The sequence below is a fragment of the Hydra vulgaris genome, chromosome 04 (genome assembly GCF_038396675.1).
Source record: "Hydra vulgaris chromosome 04, alternate assembly HydraT2T_AEP".
Classification (NCBI taxonomy): domain Eukaryota; kingdom Metazoa; phylum Cnidaria; class Hydrozoa; order Anthoathecata; family Hydridae; genus Hydra; species Hydra vulgaris.
In genome coordinates this window covers 28,873,292-28,893,807 of record NC_088923.1, presented here as the reverse complement: position 1 = coordinate 28,893,807, position 20,516 = coordinate 28,873,292, and the positions used below count along the sequence as shown (strand labels likewise).

At 27.4% G+C, this 20,516-nt stretch overlaps 1 protein-coding gene across 3 annotated transcripts in view; it reads right to left on the bottom strand.

Annotated features, from left to right (window-relative positions):
- Positions 1-20,516, bottom strand: part of LOC136079732 (uncharacterized) — a 112,059-nt gene that overhangs the window by 63,824 nt on the left and 27,719 nt on the right. For all 3 annotated transcript variants that reach the window (XM_065795999.1, XM_065795997.1, XM_065795998.1), the window contains exons 4-7: positions 14,772-14,894; positions 2,920-3,042; positions 2,803-2,846; positions 1,071-1,156 (exon numbers count right to left, since the gene is read on the bottom strand). In XM_065795999.1, coding sequence (XP_065652071.1) covers positions 1,071-1,156; positions 2,803-2,846; positions 2,920-3,042; positions 14,772-14,894 — 376 coding nt within the window. The remainder of the gene's footprint in view (positions 1-1,070; positions 1,157-2,802; positions 2,847-2,919; positions 3,043-14,771; positions 14,895-20,516) is intronic.

Below are 20,516 nucleotides of genomic sequence, written 5' to 3'. Positions count from 1 at the left end.
TCAGAATGGCTCTTAGTTTTTCATTGTCATCGAACAGTTTTGGAAGCTTCTGACATGATTTAATTTCACGAATCATTGGAATTAGCATTTTCGTAAAAGATGACAATCTGTGCTGGTACCATTTTAGCACTTTGAAATCTGGTGTGGATTTCTTGCCTTCCAGTTTTGATGTGCCACATTAAAGAACCCAAAAAAAATATTGATGTTTAAGAACTAGTTATTTTAGCATCAAGCTTAGTAATTTGCTAAAATTAATTTCAGATGATTGTCTTGTCTTCTTTGGCACCTTTGCTGTAACAGAGACTACAGAAGCACACATTTTCTGAAATTGAAACACAGGATTATAAGCATGAGTTAAACCATACATGACAGTTAGTTCAGTCTAGCATGTGTTAGTGCTAAGGTTAAAAATGCCAGTATTAGGCCTAAAGTTTGAAATAAACATTTTTTCATTCCATTAAAAAATTAACAAGATGACAACAAAAAAACAAAGGGAATATAAACAAACCACATGACAATAACCATAAGAAATTCCAAATTTCTTTCACAAAAAAAATTTTTAATTTTAAAAGTTTAAACAAAACATTTCAGAAATACAAGATGGCAACTAATGAAAACAAACAAAGAATAGATAACAATAAAGTAATCAATTAATCAGTTTAGGATGCAAGATATTTCAAACTTAAGAATTTTCAGTATGCAAAAACCCCATATATACGTATATATATGTATTTATATATATATATATATATATATATATATATATATATATATATATATATATATATATATATATATATATATATATATATATATATATATATATATATATATACGTATATATATATAAATATATATATATATATATATATATATATATATATATATATATATATATATATATATATATATATATATATATATATATATATAATCAACTGTTTCACTTTAACCTTTATTTCAGTATGTTTATTATTATAAGAAATATTTATGTATAATTTAAAAGAAATATTCATGATAACTTATAAATTATTTATTTCAAGTGATTCTCAAATAATAGAAATATTAACCTAATTTTTTTAGTTTTAGTTTTTGGGTTTATATCTAACTCGTCATTAACTTCTGAGTTTTCTACCAAATTTGGTGGCTTGTTATCCTAAATAAAAATTTAATATAATATTAAAATTTAATAATAATAAATATATTATTTCATTATAATAATTTTATTAATGAACTAAAAACAAATAACTTCATCATAAATATTTTTTAAATAATAAATTTATAATATAGTTTGGAGTGGTTTACCGCCATATATTTTGTAAATACTATAAATAAACTTTATATAACCAATTTTTTGTCAGTACAAAAGTAAATTACAAAAGTCGCAAATCATTTTCTTGTAAAAACTAAATAATATAAAAACTTACGGTAAATAAATATTTGGAACAAATTTGTAAATAAAAAAGTAGTTTATAAAAGTTATTTTTTTATTTTTATACCTAATTTTGTATAACTTTTTTTTTAATTCAAAAATTTTAATTAAAACCATTTATTTTTATTTTTTCAAACAAGTTCACAGTATAGCAAGTAACTACTAATTAAGTTTTGAGTTAACAGAAAATAAAAAAGAGTAAGAATGCGGTTGAAAAAAAACTTAAAAGACTATAAATTGTATTATCTCATCATAGAATTTCATCTTCATGTACATGAAGATGAAATTCTAAAGTTCAAGAATGCCATTCAATGTTCAAGAAAAAAACTTAAGATAAAAACAAGATAAATGAAGGTTTTGAGCATGAAGAAACACTTACAGTGTTTCTTCATGCTCAAAAAAATTAAGCAATTTAGAAAAAAGGACAAGTCAGTCAAGATTAAGTTTTGATAGAACAAGTGAAGATAGCTTTCTTGAGCAGCAACCATGTAACATTTATAAATAAGTAAAAGAGATGCAATAATAAGGCAGAGAAGCTAAAGTTTAGCTGTTAGAGCATGTCGTACAATACTTACAATAGAACCAAATACAAACAAATATACTTTTACCTTACCTTGTCTAAAAAAGAGAGAGCCTGGTGTTTTGATTAATACTTTACAATAATAACTCACTTTTGCATCAAAATTTAAAAGAATTTCTGTTAATTACAAAAGTTGTTCTGCTAATTATTTTGTTTTGTTTTTGTAGAAACTTTAATTTCTGTCCAAAATGTTATTATGTTTTTAGTTATAATTTAATATAAAACTTGATTAAAGATAAAGATTATCTATAATTTGTTTTTTTATGTTAATTCATCTACCTAAGGTCACAAAGGCCACTGCAGTCGAAGAGGCTACTATAACTGTGGTTACAACCCTATTCCAACTCTATAACTCCAAAACACAAGCTTGACAAACAAGGCTGCTGCACAGAGAAACAAGTTGAGCATGGTACTACCAGGGACATGGTGGAGATCAAAGTGCTATTAAATACTAAAAATGTTTTGTAGATATTCCTTTGTAGTTTTTTCCCTACCATAAAAATGTTTTGTAGATATTCCTCTGTAGTTTTTTCCCTATCATAAAAATATTTTGTAGATACTCCTCTGTTTTTTCACAATAATAAAATTATTTTGTAGATATTTTGCTGTAGTTTTTCCTCAATCATAAAACTATTTTGTAGAAACTCCTCTGTAGTTTTTTCCCTACCATAAAAATATTTTGTAAATATTCCTCAGTAGTTTTTTCTCTATCATAAAAAATACAAATAAATGTAAGTTTATTTTTTTTAAAGTGATAACTTTTATTTTGGATTGATCAAAATAAATATACCTTTCTTTTCATACTAAGATCAAGTTTATGTTGTTCAGGAACCTCTAAATTAAAATTTCTATTTCTTTAATTTTCTTATTTAACATATTTTAATATATATTACTAAATGACACTTACTCGATGAATGAGATAACTTGCTATCACTTGTAAAATAAGGACGGCTTTTCTCAATTTTGCTTTTGTCACTTAATTTGCTTATTGACACTTTAGCATTATTTTTCCAATCTTGAACTTCATCAGCTTAAAAAAAATTACTTTTCTTAAATAATTTATTAATATTCAATACAAATTTTAATTATAATTATGATTCTAATATGTAACTAAGTAATTTTTGTAATAAATTTTATTAAATTAGTATTAAATTTTTGTATTAAACTTTTAATAACACTAGATATAACTAATAATTTTAATTTTGATATTTTTCAATTTAATTTCATTTCAATTAAAAACATTTAGATAAATTTTTAAATTTTTACTTAAAAAAATGTATAAAATGTAAAAACCTCTAAAATTTAAAGTCTAAGATTTTTTTCTTGTTAAGAAGCATTACACCATTTGGATTTTACATACAAAATAGCGATTTCAGTAATTTACCTTACGCAAAAACGTTTCTCAATTAGCCTATTTAATTCAAAACAGTTTATGTGGAAAACATTAAGCTGTAATTAATTGTTGTAAAAAACATTTTCCCCACAATTAAATTTTTTTTTTTTTTTGGATAAAAAAAGCAGATAATTAAATAAACTCCTTTCTACATTCCGTTTTTAAAAAGTTTTCAATTTATATTTATTTTATTATATTTAAATTAAATTCATTATTAAATACTCATAAATTTAAATTTATTTCATTAAATTTGATTAAAATTTTTTTAAAAACCAAAAATGCTCCGTTTAACAATTTTTTTTTTACTGTTAAAATTTCTAAACTGTTAAAGAAAAGAAATTTCTTTTTAATAAATTTAATTTAAGTTAGTTTTTTATATTCATTTTACATATAACTTTATTTTATACTATATGTTTACAACCCTCGGAATTAGGAAAAATGAGGTCGGCAATAATTTGCCCACCTCAATCTTTTAAAGGTCAGTATTAAAAAAATTTGATACAAAGGTCTTACCATAAAACATAGAAACGAGGTCGGCAATTTTTTCTATTCTACTTTTCTACTCAAAGTTTATCCATTATCATAAATTTTTTAGATTGACCATAGAATGAATGTCAATTAGAAATAATTAACTAGTTTATGAGTAGTAGGCGAAGATTTTGTTCAAAATGTTAAAAAGGAAATTGTTAATATTTTTATTATTATTATTTTTAAACCACTAATAAAAACTGTGGAATAGTATGAAATTGTAAACATTTGTTGAAGGGGCGATTGTAAGTGAAAGTTTTAATTCAAAAAGGTTTATTCATGTTTTAAAACAACATTGATAGAAAGTAACCTAGTAAGACAAATATTACTTTTAATTATTTGTCGGTCAGGTTGGAAGAAGCTAATTTTAAAACTAACGCTTGAACTTTTTGGACCACGTGTATCACCAAGTAATACTTGTCTTTTAAGTTCATTTATTTGTATTTGCTTTTGAAGTTGATTTAAGTACTAACAACCTTTTATTTACTTAATTTCTTTTTTTTAAATTTTGGCTTATAACAATAAGTATTTACCTGGATTACCATCTGTTATATTACAATATATTACCTGGATTAACATCTGTTTTATATGAATAATATTTAAAACATAATAGTTGTTATATTTAAATATTTATGTGAGAGTCTCATAAAAGTTTTTGCTATTTTAGTTGCAGTAAGTTTGTTGTTTTTTGTTTCTAAAATTTTCTCGATCTGGTAAATTTGAGTTAATTTGCCCCTTGATATTAATAAATGAACTAGTAAAAACAAATATTTTTTTCATGCAATTCAATTCTTTTATCGAAGTTTCTTCAATTTTGCAGAAATGTTATATCGCTTACTTAACAAGTAACTTATTACTGGCACTAACTGTCAGACACGAGAAATTCGATGTGTGTCACATTAAGCAAGAAATGAAAGACACAACTTTGTTTTTGTTAAATTTGCTTCTTATATTTAAATTAATCTAAACAATAGAGGATAACGGCAACGTGTTCATAATAAGACACAATTAATTCTTCTGGTTATTGATAGTTATTTCCTTTCAGCTTTTTCAATTTTTTTTAAGGGGTCATAAATTTACAATAGTATTCAACAAATTTAGTATTGAACCTTTAAAAACTACTCCTTAAAATAAAATATCAAATGGATAACATTGCAAACAATTTAAATTGCAAACAACATTGCAAAAAATTTAAGTATTACTTTAAAAACGTTTAAAAAGTGGAATGTATCAGAAATCTTTTGTACAGAAACTGTTGAAGAGATATGAATTCCATATGTTGTCAAAATTATAAATTATGTATGTGCGCTTCAAAAAAATAATGACTTAGCCAATACTAAAGGAGTTGTAAGAATAGCCGCTTTACGCTATGTAAATGGAACTATATAAATGTTTTATACCAATAAAAAGTTTTATTAAAAAATATAATGTTTCTCAAATTTCTCGATTTACTAAGTACAGCCTAACTACTTTACTAAGGACCACAGAAATGCGATTCCATCGGCTAAAGAAGACCAAAAGGAAAACACAGAAGCAAAAGCAAACAACAACAACCAAAAGGTTAATAGTCAAGTTTTTTAATTATTTCATGTTATAAAATAATAACTCCAACATTTAACAAATTTGTTAAAAAATGGAGAGTCCATTTTTCGTAAATAATAAAAAGCATTTTTAAATTTAAAAACAAGCTAATTATTTATTACGGAAATAAAGCTAATTATTTATTACGGAAATAAAGCGTAAACTAAGTTTAACAAGCAGTAGGTTTAACAACTTCAATTTAAGTCGAGTAAAAACAAAATTTAATTAAAATATTTATTACAAACATGGTAAATGTCCAATCAATCGAGTTTAATGTATATAAAGCTGATCAAGATAAATTAATAAAATCACTAATCAAAACAGAATAGATTTTTTATCCTCTTCTCTAGCGCTTAATAAATTTGCTGCTTTAGAGGCTTCAATACCTAACACTGAAACGTTACTTTCCCATTTTTCTCTTTCTTTTGCTTTGGCAGCAACAGCGTTTATTATATGAAGTTGTTTGTTGACATTTTTGGTTGCGTATTTCGTATTAATCAATCAAAGAGTTAAAAAAATGCAACTTACTGTTAACCGAGAGACTAAATGTTCTAGAGAAATCTAAAGTTGTACCTTCCACATCTACATTGTGGGCTAGTGTCTTTAGTGGAAATACGCAACCAAAAATGTCAACAAACAACTTCATATAATAAACGCTGTTGCTGCCAAAGCAAAAGAAAGAGAAAAATGGGAAAGTAACGTTTCAGTGTTAGGTATTGAAGCCTCTAAAGCAGCAAATTTATCAAGCGCTAGAGAAGAGGATAAAAAATCTATTCTCGACATGATGAACTCTATTAATGCAAAAATTAAACAAATAATAAAATTAAAACCAAAATCCGACAAAGAATGCTTTTTTTGTTGTTCTTAACAACGGAAATGATAGAAATTCTATCCTAAAAACTGCAAAAAATTTAAAAAATTCAACCAAGTTTAATAAAGTGTTTATCAATCCCAATAACTTTATTAAATGTGAGGAGCGCAAACAAAAAAATTCATAAAATTCGAAACCCTTATTTTTTTATTATTTTTCTTATTTTTTTATTATGGCATACGAAATGAAAAAGTCATCAAAATCAACAAACAGCAATTATTTTATAATTGCAAGAACCAAAAAGATGTCAGTCACAGCTCATTAACTTCTTTAGTTAAACCAAAGCCATTACAAAAAATCATGCCTCAAGCATTAGCAAACAACGCCTTATTGCTGTAAACAACAAAAGCATTAAAAAAGTTATGAGTTCAAAACATTGCAATTTTATAAACACAAGTAATCACTTAACCATAAATTCATTCAACAATTTTACAGTTACCTTTTTAACTCAAGAAGTCATGCCAACATCTTAACAATATTTTTTATATGTTGAGTCGAACTAATCTGCCTTAATTTGTGTTTGTGAAACTTTTTTCAATAATAAACTCCCGAACTCCATGGTCTGTCCAAAAAATTATTCCATTTATCATAAGGACCGAATACAAATTGGCGGTGGTGCAGCTATATACTGCAAAAATGATGTTAAATCTGCCATACTAAGTATTGCTCAAACTGACACAGATATTGACATCATTTGTGTTGATTAAACTTTTGGGTCTAGTAAACTCTGCTTCATTACTTGTTACCATCCACTGTCCTATTCTCTTGAATCAATGATAACAATAATTAGCAATCTCTGTGAATCTGTTCCCCAATTTTTCATTGTTGGAGATTTTAACTTATCAAAAAATGATTGGGTTAACATGGTTTCGCCAAATGAAAAATGTCATAATTGTTTTTTAACTTTAGTAGACAGTCTTGGAATACACCAAATTGTACTGGAGCCCACTTGAGAAAATAGTATTCTTGATCTTGTTCTTTCAAACATCAATTCCCTATTAAATAATATTTCTGGTGAGTGTCCATTTAATACAAGTGACCATAACTTGGTCCTTTTTCATATAATCACCTTTGATTATTGTCATACCGAAACAAACTCTGAATTTTTTTACCATTTCAAAAATACAGATGTATTTTAACATGTTAAGTTATAAGAAGATAAATTAAGAAGATAATCATTAAGAACTTTAATATCTACTTAAAGTATCTTCTTAACAAAGTATGTTAAAAATACTGATTTTATTATAAATTATCATAATATTAAATTTTTTATTTAATAAATAATATTTTATTTTTGTAAAGTATTAAACAGAGTGAATAAGATTTGAATGTATATATGTTGATAACTTGTATTTTTAAATTTCATATTTTTTTGTAAAATGTTAAATTTTGATTAAAATGCATTTACGCTTACTTTTTTTTTTTTATTATTTTCAACAACGTTAACATTATGGCGCGCAATAATGTAACCAATATTTTAGCGCCCATTCTGTAAAATACCAAAATGCAAACTCTGAGAACTATCATTCCAAGAGCTTTTACAAACTTCACCGAGTTTTGGGTGCGCCATGTACAGGTCCGCCTTTAATTGAAGTAGAAAAGCATCTAGAAAAATAGAGTAAATATTCAAATAATATTTAAAACTTATTAAAGGGATCCCAAAGTGCCGAGACAAGTTGTGTTCATTTTAAAGAGAACGATAAAAAAAAAGGTTTGGGCAGAATTTTTTTAAGTGAAAATAATAATAGATGTATACCAAGAAAAACAAACTGTTGTTTCACTCGAAGCTTGCTGTCTTTCAAGTTAGCCAGTCTCTCAAAGTCTTTAAAATATACGTCGCAATCTACAGGCTTTATAATTTATTTAAGAGTGTTTAATTCCAAAGAGTTTTAGTAAATGACGTCATTGTAGTTTTATATTTTAAATTTTATAAGAAGGTAAACAAAAAAATGTTTTTTTATAGAGCGCGAGAACCAAATAAATTTAAGATTTTTATGTTAAAAAAGAATAAATATTCAAAAATGGCATTGATCACCTTATTATATATTCTGAATTTTCTTTCTTTTTATATAAACAATGTAAACTTTTTTTCGAGTTTATCTAAGCCGTTTATCGCTATGATATTTCGAGAACAAAAACGTGATAACGTTTTTGTGCTCCTATTGAAATGACATTTTACAAATTTTAAATTTTTAATTAATAAAGAATTTTGGTATTTGCTGAATTAACAAATTTACAGACAGCTTTTTATTAATTAAAGCAATAATTAACGTTTTATGGCAATAATTCAAGACAGATAGCAATTAAATTTGTCAATCTGCTGCAGCGCGCCTTAAAAAACATATTATGTTTAATATTTCCCAATTTATGTCATATTTGGCAAGTATTTTACATTAAAATCTGTGTCTTAAAATTACAAATCAAAAAATTACCAAAATTGACAATAAAAAGTTTTTCATTAAACAATTTCAATTTTAAATTATTCTTGATAATGCTACACTTTTTTGCAATATTGACCAATAATTGCTCAATTTTAAAAATAAAATAAGCAATACAAGTTTTACAGAATTTCATTCAATATATTCTCGTATGACTAAATAAGAATTTCGAAAATACTTGTACCCATAGATCATCCAGGTCATATTTTAAAAATCCAGAAGATTGTTTGGGTAAAATATCAGGAAAATATTTTTCCTTATTTTCCTCTTAATTTTGCTTTTAGCTGAGTTGTTTCTAATTTTTTTTAAACTTATCTTTATTTTTCTGAGTGATGAGTTAAAAGCTTAAGAAACAAATATATCACTTAGATTAAGAAACAAATATATCACAAAAAAGCTTCAGAAACAAATATATCACTAAAATTATACCTAAACTTGTATGTATAAAAAATGTTTTGGATATCCGGAAAAACTAAAAGTTGAAAAAATATCCGGAATTCCAGAAATATCCAGAAAAAGATAATCCCTGCTTGTACCCGATGAAAAGTTTAGGAAATAAATGTTGTTAATTAAACTTTCATAAGGTTAACTCTTTCACTAGCAGCCATTTAAAAAAAAATCTTTACTGCACATTTTTTTGAATTAAATTTGGATGGCATAATATTGACAACTAATTAAAATTTGAATAGTAAATCTCTTTAATAGTATAAAAAACTATATATCAATAGAAATTAAGCAAATGAACTTTTTTTAAACGTTAAATGAACTTTAATTAGATAAGTTTTTAACATGCATCATTGAACAATAAGAAATGCAAAGTGCTTAAAAAAATTGTTTTAGAAATAGTAATTAAAACATTAAGTCCTAAACAAAACTCATTTAATGTATAAAAAGAATGGTTTTTGAGACGAAATAAGACATTTTTAATTACTGAGCTAGATACTTATACACTTCTTCGAGTTAAATTTAATGCTTCTTTAACACTGTAAAATTTAACTTGTAGAAGTTTATGAGTACTCATTGGGCTTGTTGTCCAACCATGCTCCAAGCACATTTTTCTATTCTCTTAAGTTTTAGTTTTTTAAATTTAATATTTTTGTGGATTTGTTTGCCTAATATATACAAATTAAGTTCAAACTATATTTATATGTTTCTAATAGTTTATGTGGCAATAATAATTATTTATGTTAATATTTTACTGTAGGTTGAGTGTTAATATTTTAGTGAACTTATAAGGTGCTGTGCCAATACTGTTGCATTTGTTGTGAGAAATGCTCTAAAATTCTCACTTCTCTTCTATACTTAGTGACGGAAGTCAATAAAAAAAAAATGTTCAAAAAATTGGCCCAAAAAACTGGAAAAGAAAAAGAACTTGTTTTATTGCGCAAAGAGCGCAATGGATTGCCAATTTATATGGTTACAGAGTTCTTAGAAATTTCAGAATTTGGTGGCAGTAACTTAAACTCAATAACTGCCGGTTGAAATGGTTTTGGTGTAAACAATGGTACCCTAATACAGTTGCAACAAAATCGAAAATGTTTACTAACAATCTTTTGTATAAACCATCGCAATAAAAGAATCTTTTAAAAAAATAACAGAATTTATAAAAAATTGAAAAGTTTATTTTATCGAATTTCATTTTTTAAATTACCTGAGTTTCGTAGCAGGTAATACCTGCTACAAAACTCAGGTAATTAAAAAAATGAAGTTAAAGCAGCTGCCAAAGTCTTAGGAATAACTTATTGCAGATTACCAAAAATAACTGGAAAAAGATTTGTTGGACACAGGAGAAAAGCACCGTTTAGTCTACTCGAGACATAGACAGCTTTTCTTTTAGCCTATGAAAATTACGAGAGTGATCTAAAAAATGTCAAAACTGTTAGAAAAGTGAAAAGTTTGTTAAAATTATTCAAAAATCTTTTCTTGTTCTAGTTGGTTTATATTTAGACTCTTTGAAAGTTATTATTCCAACTTCTAAAATTTGCGAAAAAAAATTAGGTACTACCATCTGAGAACTATAAAACCAACTTAAATCGAAATAGGTAACAAAATAAAATCAATTGGAGAAGTAAATGAATTCTATGACAGCTTTGTAATGCGCTATTTGATCATAGATAAAAGTAAAATTGAAGGTTCGTTTCAAAGAGCTGGAGAAAAAAGAAAACACACAAAAAATAGTTTTTACATTATTATAACAATGGAGATAAAACAACTTTGAACAAGAAAAAAAATTCAGAAAATCCATGAAATTAAAAAAGCAACTCTCTCCAAACTTTATGTATTAGTATCAGATAGGTTTCAAGATTATTCTTGCGAATTTATAATTTATAGGAATATGAAATCCATCAATCTAATACACTGGATATTGGAAGATAAAGACTCTAGAGCGACAGAAATCAAGGGAGTTAGTGACCATTTTGAAAACTTGTAAAACAGGTATAATACTAAGTATTGGTATCAGACAATCACCAAGATGTATGTATATATGTATGATGGATGTATGCAGTTCCACAAACTAAAAATATTGATCTTGCTTCATTATGACGTAGAATTAAATCCAAAGCCTTAATGATGTAGAATTAAGTCAAAACTCTTTCACTTGCCACATACCAAATAATAAGAAAAAGGCTTGACAGTTTTTAAGACAATTTCACAATGTAACACTTTCTCAGGCTAGATGCACCCACAATGCTTATTAAGTTAGATTTACATTTATGTCCCAAACAAAATGACAAATGCAAGTTGGCTAGACTAACAAACCCATGTCTTGATACCTAAAAGTGCATACACAAATTGCCAAGTGTACACCAAATATTTTCGAATTTAAATGCATTTGTTTCAAACAAAAATGGCCAACAAACTCATATTGGTTTTAAGCAAAAGCGATTATTAAATGCTGGTTTTAATAATGATGTTGCCTAACAAGAGTGAAAAAGGTTTATTTAGTTTTATAACTTTAGTTATGACCAAGTATGAGTCTCATCCTGTACTAAGTTTCTGGAAAATGATTTAATCCTAAAATTGTTTCCAAATATGTTTATTAGTTTCTTTAAGTGCATTAGTTTCTTTAAGTGCATATCAAGATCAAACTTGGAAAAAGAACATTTAGTATTGTAATGAATATTTTAGCAAATAAACACCTTTCAATGAGCCATGATACACTAGCTGATTATGTAATTCTAGGAAACAAAAGTCTATGGTCAAAAGAAGATTAGGAAGATATTATTGACCAATCATTTTTAGATTATATGAAAAAATATAAAACATCTGATGCTGGCGATTCAGAGAAACTTAAATTGTCCAAAGTTCAAGAACAAATAGATATACAAACAATGCAGCAATGAAGACATAGACAGCGAAGATGACATGCTTACAGACAATCTTAATGAATCAAATATTTTAATAAAATCTTTTGTGTTGTCATAATTATTTTTAAAAATGCAACACTTATTGCACGTAGTTTATATTATAGTTTTGTAGTTTATTGCAAATAGTTTATTTTATAGTTGACAAATAAATTAGGTAATTGACCGTTAATTCATTTAAACAAAACAACTATATTGTGAGAAAGACAAAGACAAACATAAGACAATGTTGTGTTCTTAATGTTTTAATAAACAAATAGAAACTTTTGAAAATAATTTTTTTTTTTTACAAGCAACATATTTAAGTTTTATTGATAATTTTTTTATAAAAATATTGATTAATTTAAACTTAAAATGATTTCTAATGTGGTTTCAAATAAAATTTAATTACAATGAAGTACTTTAAAATACACAACTGACGTAATTAAACTTTTAACAATTTATATATTGAAAAGTAAAGTTACATTAACTTACATTATGCTTTACCGTTATGCAACAAAAAGTCATAACAAGGTTTTAGGATGGGAAGATCGAAAAGAGATATTGAAAAGTTTTTGAATGCATAGATGGAAATCATTAATATTTACTGCATAAATAAACTACAATGAACTTTTACTAAATTTAAAGTAGAGAAAAACAAAGATTTTGCTTTTTGGAACTGCAATACAATGGAAATCAAACAATAGTGATTTTAATATTTATTTATTCTTTATTTAAAATATCAATTAAGCCATTATAGGTGATAGTAACAAATTTACAATCAATATTATTCGTCAAAATCCGTCTGTAATACTCTATTAAAAACTCACCTTGCTTGACACCAATTGTTGTTGCAAATATTTCTGAACTCTAATTATTATTGTTTTGTATATGTTATTGATCCCTCATAGTATTTTTTTAATATGCACCAGTATTTATAACTTATTTTTCCATTCATCTTATTTAGCAAACTGTTTCGATTCACTTTGCCATATGCTTTTGATGTATCACACAAACATGTTTTTGTTTCTGCTTTCATTATATTTTATTAGTTCAATCTTTACTGTTACTGCATGACTGCATAAAACTGCCCTTCCAGAATTCATATTGTTCAACTGATAAATTATAGCTGCTATTGATATTATCTAATATAAAATATTCTAGAAAATTAGATAATCCATCTGAAATAGTTAAATGTCTGACATTTATATTGCTCAAGTTACCACTATTTTCTTTAGGTATCACTATTATTTTTCCAATGTTAAAGTTTTCTAGCATGATGGACTTATTTATCATTGATTCATAAATAGTTTTAATAATCAGTATTAATTCCTTGCAGAGACGATTTCAACATTTCATTGCTAATTCCTTTATGTTCAACTGCTCTATTGTTTTTTAGTTAATTGTTTTTGTTTACAATATCTGGTATAATGGTATCCTCAAGTTCTATGTACTCTATTTGACTTATTATTTTTTCATATTCTTTAGTTACTAATACTATTTATTTTATTTTTATTATTTTCTTTAACAATTTCTTCGTTAAAATTTTTTTTATAGTGTTGACAAAGTTTTTTTTTGTATATCTAAACCATTATCAGTTTTATTCTTTTTCTTTTCCAAGAACTGCCTTTTGTCATTTTTCCTTAAATTACATAATTTAAGTAATTCTTTTGTTCTGTTAGTTTTTAAGTTTGTTATTTATATCTGAAGATTTTCTTTGCAGATTTATACATATTGTGGCTCTCTATATCAGTTGTTTCTCTTCATTTATTAAACCAATATTTTTTGTCTTCATAAAGCTTTTTAATCCTTTGTCCCACCAGTTTTTTCTTTTTACTTTGTTATAATTACTATTCATATCTTTTTTATCAATTGATTTTTTAAAAGATTAGCAATTGACTAAGATTAGTTATTAAATCTACAATTTCTTGTTTCTTTGCATTATGCATGCATTATTGATTTTCGTTTTTATATTATAGTAAATTCTTTCAGTTTTTAAGTTGCTATATAATTTTTAACAAAGTTACAAAGTTCCCAGATTTTATGAATATCTTACAGTGTTTGAAGTTAAGATTGTATTCAAACATGTCCAAGAAATATTTAGCTTTAGGAATTATTTGTAATGAACACAGGCAAAACTTTTTAGAAACCTATTTTATATATGCAACGATGATACTCTCTATGCTTAACTAATCAATTCGGCATTAACTTGAAAAAACATTTTGTTTTTACTCTGCATCTTAACTCTACTCTTATAGTGATGTTACCATGGCAATGGTGTTAAAAGCAATAAACATTTTAATTTCGCTATGGCAATAGCATATGATTTTAATTTCAATTACTACCAGGCTTTTATCTTGTTTTTCATATGCCTACTTGTTACAACCACTTCCTACTTGTTACTTCCTGAGCAAATTACAATACCAAAATTAAAAAGTTTTTCTCAATTCTTCCTAAATTCTATAAAAATTTTCTAAAATCTTAAACATTCTATAAAATCATTAAATTTACGTTAAAACAAAATCATAATATAAAATTACGGAAATGTTTAAAAATTAATTCTTTTTGAAACATAAAACAAAAAATTAAAATAATTTTTCAAACCATTTTCTTTAATCCTTTTTACAAATTTTTCAGAGTAAATAACTTGGTTAATACTATCATTTTCATTTTCATCAACACCTTTTGACCAAAGAGATACAGGGGGTTTGCTACCAGGCAGTATAACTATAATAAAAGAATTTAAAGTTTAATGACATTACAAATTATTCATATAACTAAAAATATATAAAGCATTCATATGTATGATTTTTCTAAAATCATATTGCATGTTATTTATTTAATTATAAAATTATAATTAAAATGTGATTTTTTTTAAATTTCCTTGAACAATATCCAGGATATCTGTCTTTTTAAGGATGTTTTTATTATATCTTTAAATGGGTGTTATAATGTATAGAGTTGCTAAAACTACAAAATACAGATACAATGTTATATATATATATATATATATATATATATATATATATATATATATATATATATATATATATATATATATATATACATATATATATATATATATATATATATATATATATATATATATATATATATATATATATATTCCAGTCAGATCAAGTTATCCTGCTACTGGTAACATGTAACCCAGTACAATCTGCTTCATGTCCTGCTGCCTTGTAGGATACGCCTTTTTAGGCAAAGACTAGGAGATGCCAACTCCAATTTAAAACACCCCCTGCCTTGGGGCTCTTGGTTGAGTAAAGGCTAGAGATGGTGTCTCAGTAAAAATACTCATCTTGGGCAGATGTTAAATGCACCCGGCTACTGTCTTGTACAAGGCCTCCTAGGCAAAAACTTAAGGGGTAAACAGATTCTATCTCTTGACCAGCGTCGCACCCCTTCTTCATCTATTAGGCTGGCGCAGATGTATTTTTAAAACATTGTTTCCAGTTTAGGATGTTGAATGCTGGATCTTCTTGACTCAATGCGTGGGTTTTGCTTGTGTCTCTGTTTTTATGACTAGGCAACTCATTCTATTATCTCTTGATGAGGGTACAGCTCTAAAACTCAGTTTTATGGTTCTGAGGCAAGCTGGTAGTCAGGTTTCCCAAACTCTGTGGTAGCTCTCAGCGAGGCTGATTTCATCAACAGCTGAAAAATATCAAAGTATTAACAGTGCCATATTGCGCATGGATGGTGTCCATGTTTGTACTTTTGGTGTGCATTGCGGAGGCCACATTTGGAGCCCTTTGTTACGGCTTAGGGTTTATTAGTAGTAATGAGGCAATTGCTTGGGCTATTAAACGGTGTTCTGAGTACTATCTATGCTTTGAGTCAAATTCTTCAATCTAATTTAAAAATGAATAAAGTACCAAACACTATAAAACACAAAAAACCATCATCATCACCAAGTTCTCTAACTTTAGTAACTTTTCTTCTGTTGAGTCTTATCTCTTGCAAAGTTCACCAGACCTACTTGCTCTTTGTGAGACTAATTTGAGTTCAACTGTCTCATCTTGTGATCTTAGTGTTAATGGTTATCTGCCTCTAATTCGTAAAGACTCCAATAGTCACATGCTTGGCCTGGGCATTTACATTTGTAAGAATTCACCCATTTGTCGTGAAACTAGGTTTGAATCCACAGACTATTCTTTCATGTGCTTTAGTTTAGCACCACTTCACTCTATTGCCTTTCTCTTTGTTTTATATCGCTCTCCTTCATCTCAAGACTGCACTCTTTTTGACATTATTTCTGATCATATTGACAAAGCCCTCTCTCTTTCTCCATCAGCTAATATAGTTGTTGTAGGTGACTTTAATGCTCACCACTCTGAATGGCTTGGCTCCAGTGTCAGTGACTCTGCAGGCATTAAAGCCCACAACTTTTGCCTTTCTCAATCCCTAACTCAAATAGTCAACTTTCCAACTCGCTTTCCTAACAACCTGAATCATCTACCTTCTCTACTCGACTTATGTCTTGTTTCTGATCCTAGTCAGTGCTCAGTTTCTCCACATTCACCATTAGGTTCTTCTGATCACAGTTTGATCTCTCTCAAACTAATATCTCATTCTTCTTCATCACCTTAATCCCCCTATTATCAAACCTCTTACAACTACAGTAAAGCTGACTGGGATTCTTTCCAAGATTTTCTTCGTGATGGCCCTTGGGTAGAAATCTTTCGTCTACCTGTCGACAAATGTACTTCTTACATAACTTCGTGGATTCAGGCTGGCATGGAATCTTTTATTCCCTCTCGACAATTTCAGGTCAAGCCTCACTCTCCTCCATGGTTTTCCTCACACTGTGCTGCTGGGATTGCCAATCGAAACCGTTACTTCCATATTTATCAGCAAACTGATAAATATGGTAGAAACTGTTGTAAAAAGGTTTACTATACTATATGTTTACTGCTAGAAACAATTGTAAAAAGGTTTTGTCTAACGCCAAAACCCGCTATTCTTAGGTCATGAAATCTCGTATCTTATCTCAAAAATTAGATTCTCGTGACTTCTGGAGAATCTTTAATAATATCAATAATAAGGGCAAATCTATAATTCCACCTCTCTTGAATGGTTCAGACTTTGTCACATCAACTAAAGACAAAGCCAAATTGTTTGCTAAAAACTATTCATCAATATCATCTCTTGATTCCACTAGTTGCGTTCTACTTGAAATTGCCAACAAACAGGTTGATCCATTGCTTGACATTCATATCACTCCAGCATCTGTATCTAAGTGATTTCCTGCCTAGACTCTTCTACAGCTTGTGGCCCGGACAGCATACCTGTTATTGTCTTGCAGAAATGTTCTCCGGAGCTGTCAACTTTACTCTCAAAACTAGTGCTTCTATACTCTCAAAAACTAGTGCATCTATATTCTCAAAACTAGTGCTTCCAACAAGTGCTTATCAGAGTCTTGTTTTCCAGCCTGCTGGAAAGCGGCATCTGTTATTCCTATTTTCAAAAATTCTGGAGAGCAATCTGATTCGTCTAACTACCGTCCCATAAGTCTTTTTCCTATCATAAGCAAGGTTTTTGAATCTTTAATTAGCAAACACTTAATTTCTCATCTTGAATCTAATAACTTGCTTTCTCAATATGGATTTTGATCTTCTCATTCTACAGCTGATTTGCTAACAGTAATAACTGACAGGTTTTATCTTGCATTAGATGAAGGTGGAGAGGTTAAGGCCATCGCTCTTGACATTTCAAAAGCTTTTGATAAAGCTTGGTATGCTGGTCTTCTTTATAAGCTTTCTTCTTATAGTGTATCTGGCAACATCTTTAAGATTATTGAATCCTTCCTTTCCAATCGTAGCATAAAAGTTGTCCTCAATGGACAACACTTTTCTTCTTATTCTGTAACTACAGGGGTTCCTCATCGTTTGCAGATGATACTACCATTTATTCTTGTCGTAATAAAAAACCAACACCCTCTGATTGCTTGGAGGGGGCATTTGAGCTTGAAAAGGATCTCACTTCTGCTACAGCATGGGGCTCACAGTGGCTGGTGAACTTTAATTCAGATAAAACTCAATTTTTTTCAGCCAATCGTTATCGCAATAATTTAGATTTTTCTATATTTATGAACGGTGATGTACTCAATGAGTCACCTACTCTTCATCTTCTAGGATTAACTCTTGCTTCTAATCCTTCTTGGAAACCATATATCAAATCAGTTGCAAAAGTTGCATTTCTTTATCGAGCTTGTTACTTTCTTACTTCGGATTCTATTCTCTATCTCTATAAATCTCAAATCCGGCCTTGTATGGAATACTGTTGCCATATCTGGGGTGGATCTTCTAATGGTGCCCTTTCTCTTTTAGACAAGGTGCAAAAATGCATTGTAAACATAGTTGGACCTGCTCTTGCAGCCAACCTCCAACAATTATCACATCGTCATAATGTTGCTTTTCTTACTCTTTTCTACAAATACTAAATGTCTCTTGTGCCATCTACTAAAATTCTTTCTCATGTTACTTGTCATTTAATTAAGTGTCATCCTTTTTCTGTGACTGTTCCTAAGTGCTCCAAAAACGCTTATTCGGCGAGTTTTTTTCCTCGAACATCAGTTCTTTGGAATTCGCTTCCTTCATCTTGCTTTCCTGATTCATATAATTTGCAATCTTTTAAGTCGTCCATCAATCGTTATCTTGCTCTACAATCTTCATCTTTTCTCTTTCAGTAACATCCAACTTTAATTAGTGGCTGCTTGCAGCCTTGTTGGAAGCGAAGATGTTTAAAAATATATATATATATATATATAATATATAATATATAATTTTTTTTTTTTTTTTTTTCTTTATTTCAATGTTTACAAATATACAAGAGAAAAATTACAAGTGAAGATATCGTAAAAATAAATAAATAAAAAATAAATAAAGAACTCAATAATAATAAAAGCGGATATTCAAATAAGACCATTAGGTCTAGTCAGAGAGAACCGCTGACGAAAAATTTAAATTTTAACTAAAAATTTAAAATTTAAACTTTTACAAAGTATAAAAATTGTTATACAAATAAATTAAATTGTTAAGATTAAAAAATCCTTTTACAACTAGAAAACATAAATAAACAAAATACACAATTATTTGATTTAATAAATAAAAAGAAAGCGGACACACACTGAAGACCGTCAAGTTAAAATTCTCATAAAAATCTAATCCATACATACATGGTCAAGTGTATAAAGCACAAGAAAAATTTAAGTGCATACATATACATACTGTTACATAGTTACATACTTAGTTACATAACTGCATAAAAAATAAAAATGTAAATTACGTTTAAAGATATATCATTAATAGACAAAATGATTTCCTTAAGCTTTTTTTTTAATGAGAGATAACTCCATTCCAAAGAAAAATCAAAACGTTCTAAAACTATTTTATTCCAAAGAGAAGCTCCACGAAATGAAATGCTTGATTTTGCAAAATTAGTTTGAAAAAATGGCTGACGAATTAAATTATCATTTGTATTTATTTTTACCTTTTATGGTATGTAATTTATGGAAAGAAACTGGGTTGGAGTTAGTTTTACATTAGTATATAAAACAAAGAATATTAAAAACATTTAGCTGATATATATCAAGAATTTTCATTTCAAATAAGAGTGGCTTGAATCGAGTAAATCTATCTTTAAAATTAATAAGATGAACAACATGCTTTTGTTGACAACAAAGAGGCCAAAGTTTGGATTTATTAGCACTACATCAAGCAATATTTGCATAGTTTAAATGACAATGGATAATGGAGTAATATAACTGAGTTAAATTACGTTTGTTTAAAGCACTTCTAGCTTTATACAATATTCCTATAGTTTTAGCAACTTTATTACATAAGAACTCTATTTGTGATATTTCCAATAAAGGTTTTCATTGATATAGATACCCAAAAAGTTTGAATTAATTACTCTTTTTATGAGAGTTTTGTCAATAAAAAGTAATGGTAAATCGCAAGGCAGAAGTTTTTTTTTAGAAACTGGATGAAAAAGTACCCAATTAGTTTTTTCAACATTAAGTGAAAGCTTGTTTATTTTAAACCATTCAGAAAATTTTATTAATTCGATATTCATATTTTGAAATGTTGTAATGCTGCTATCAGATAAAAAGAGGTTAGTGACATCTGCAAAAATGACAGCAATCAAGTTCGAAGCTTTATGTAAATGATTGATGTAAATGAGAAAGAGAAGGGGCCCAAGTATAGAACCCTGGGGAACACCACACATTATATTTAATAGATTGGATGGGTCAGTTAAATTACTATAAACAAACTGTTTATGGTTGCTTAAATAGCTTTTAAGTAACAGTAAAACATTTACTTTAAT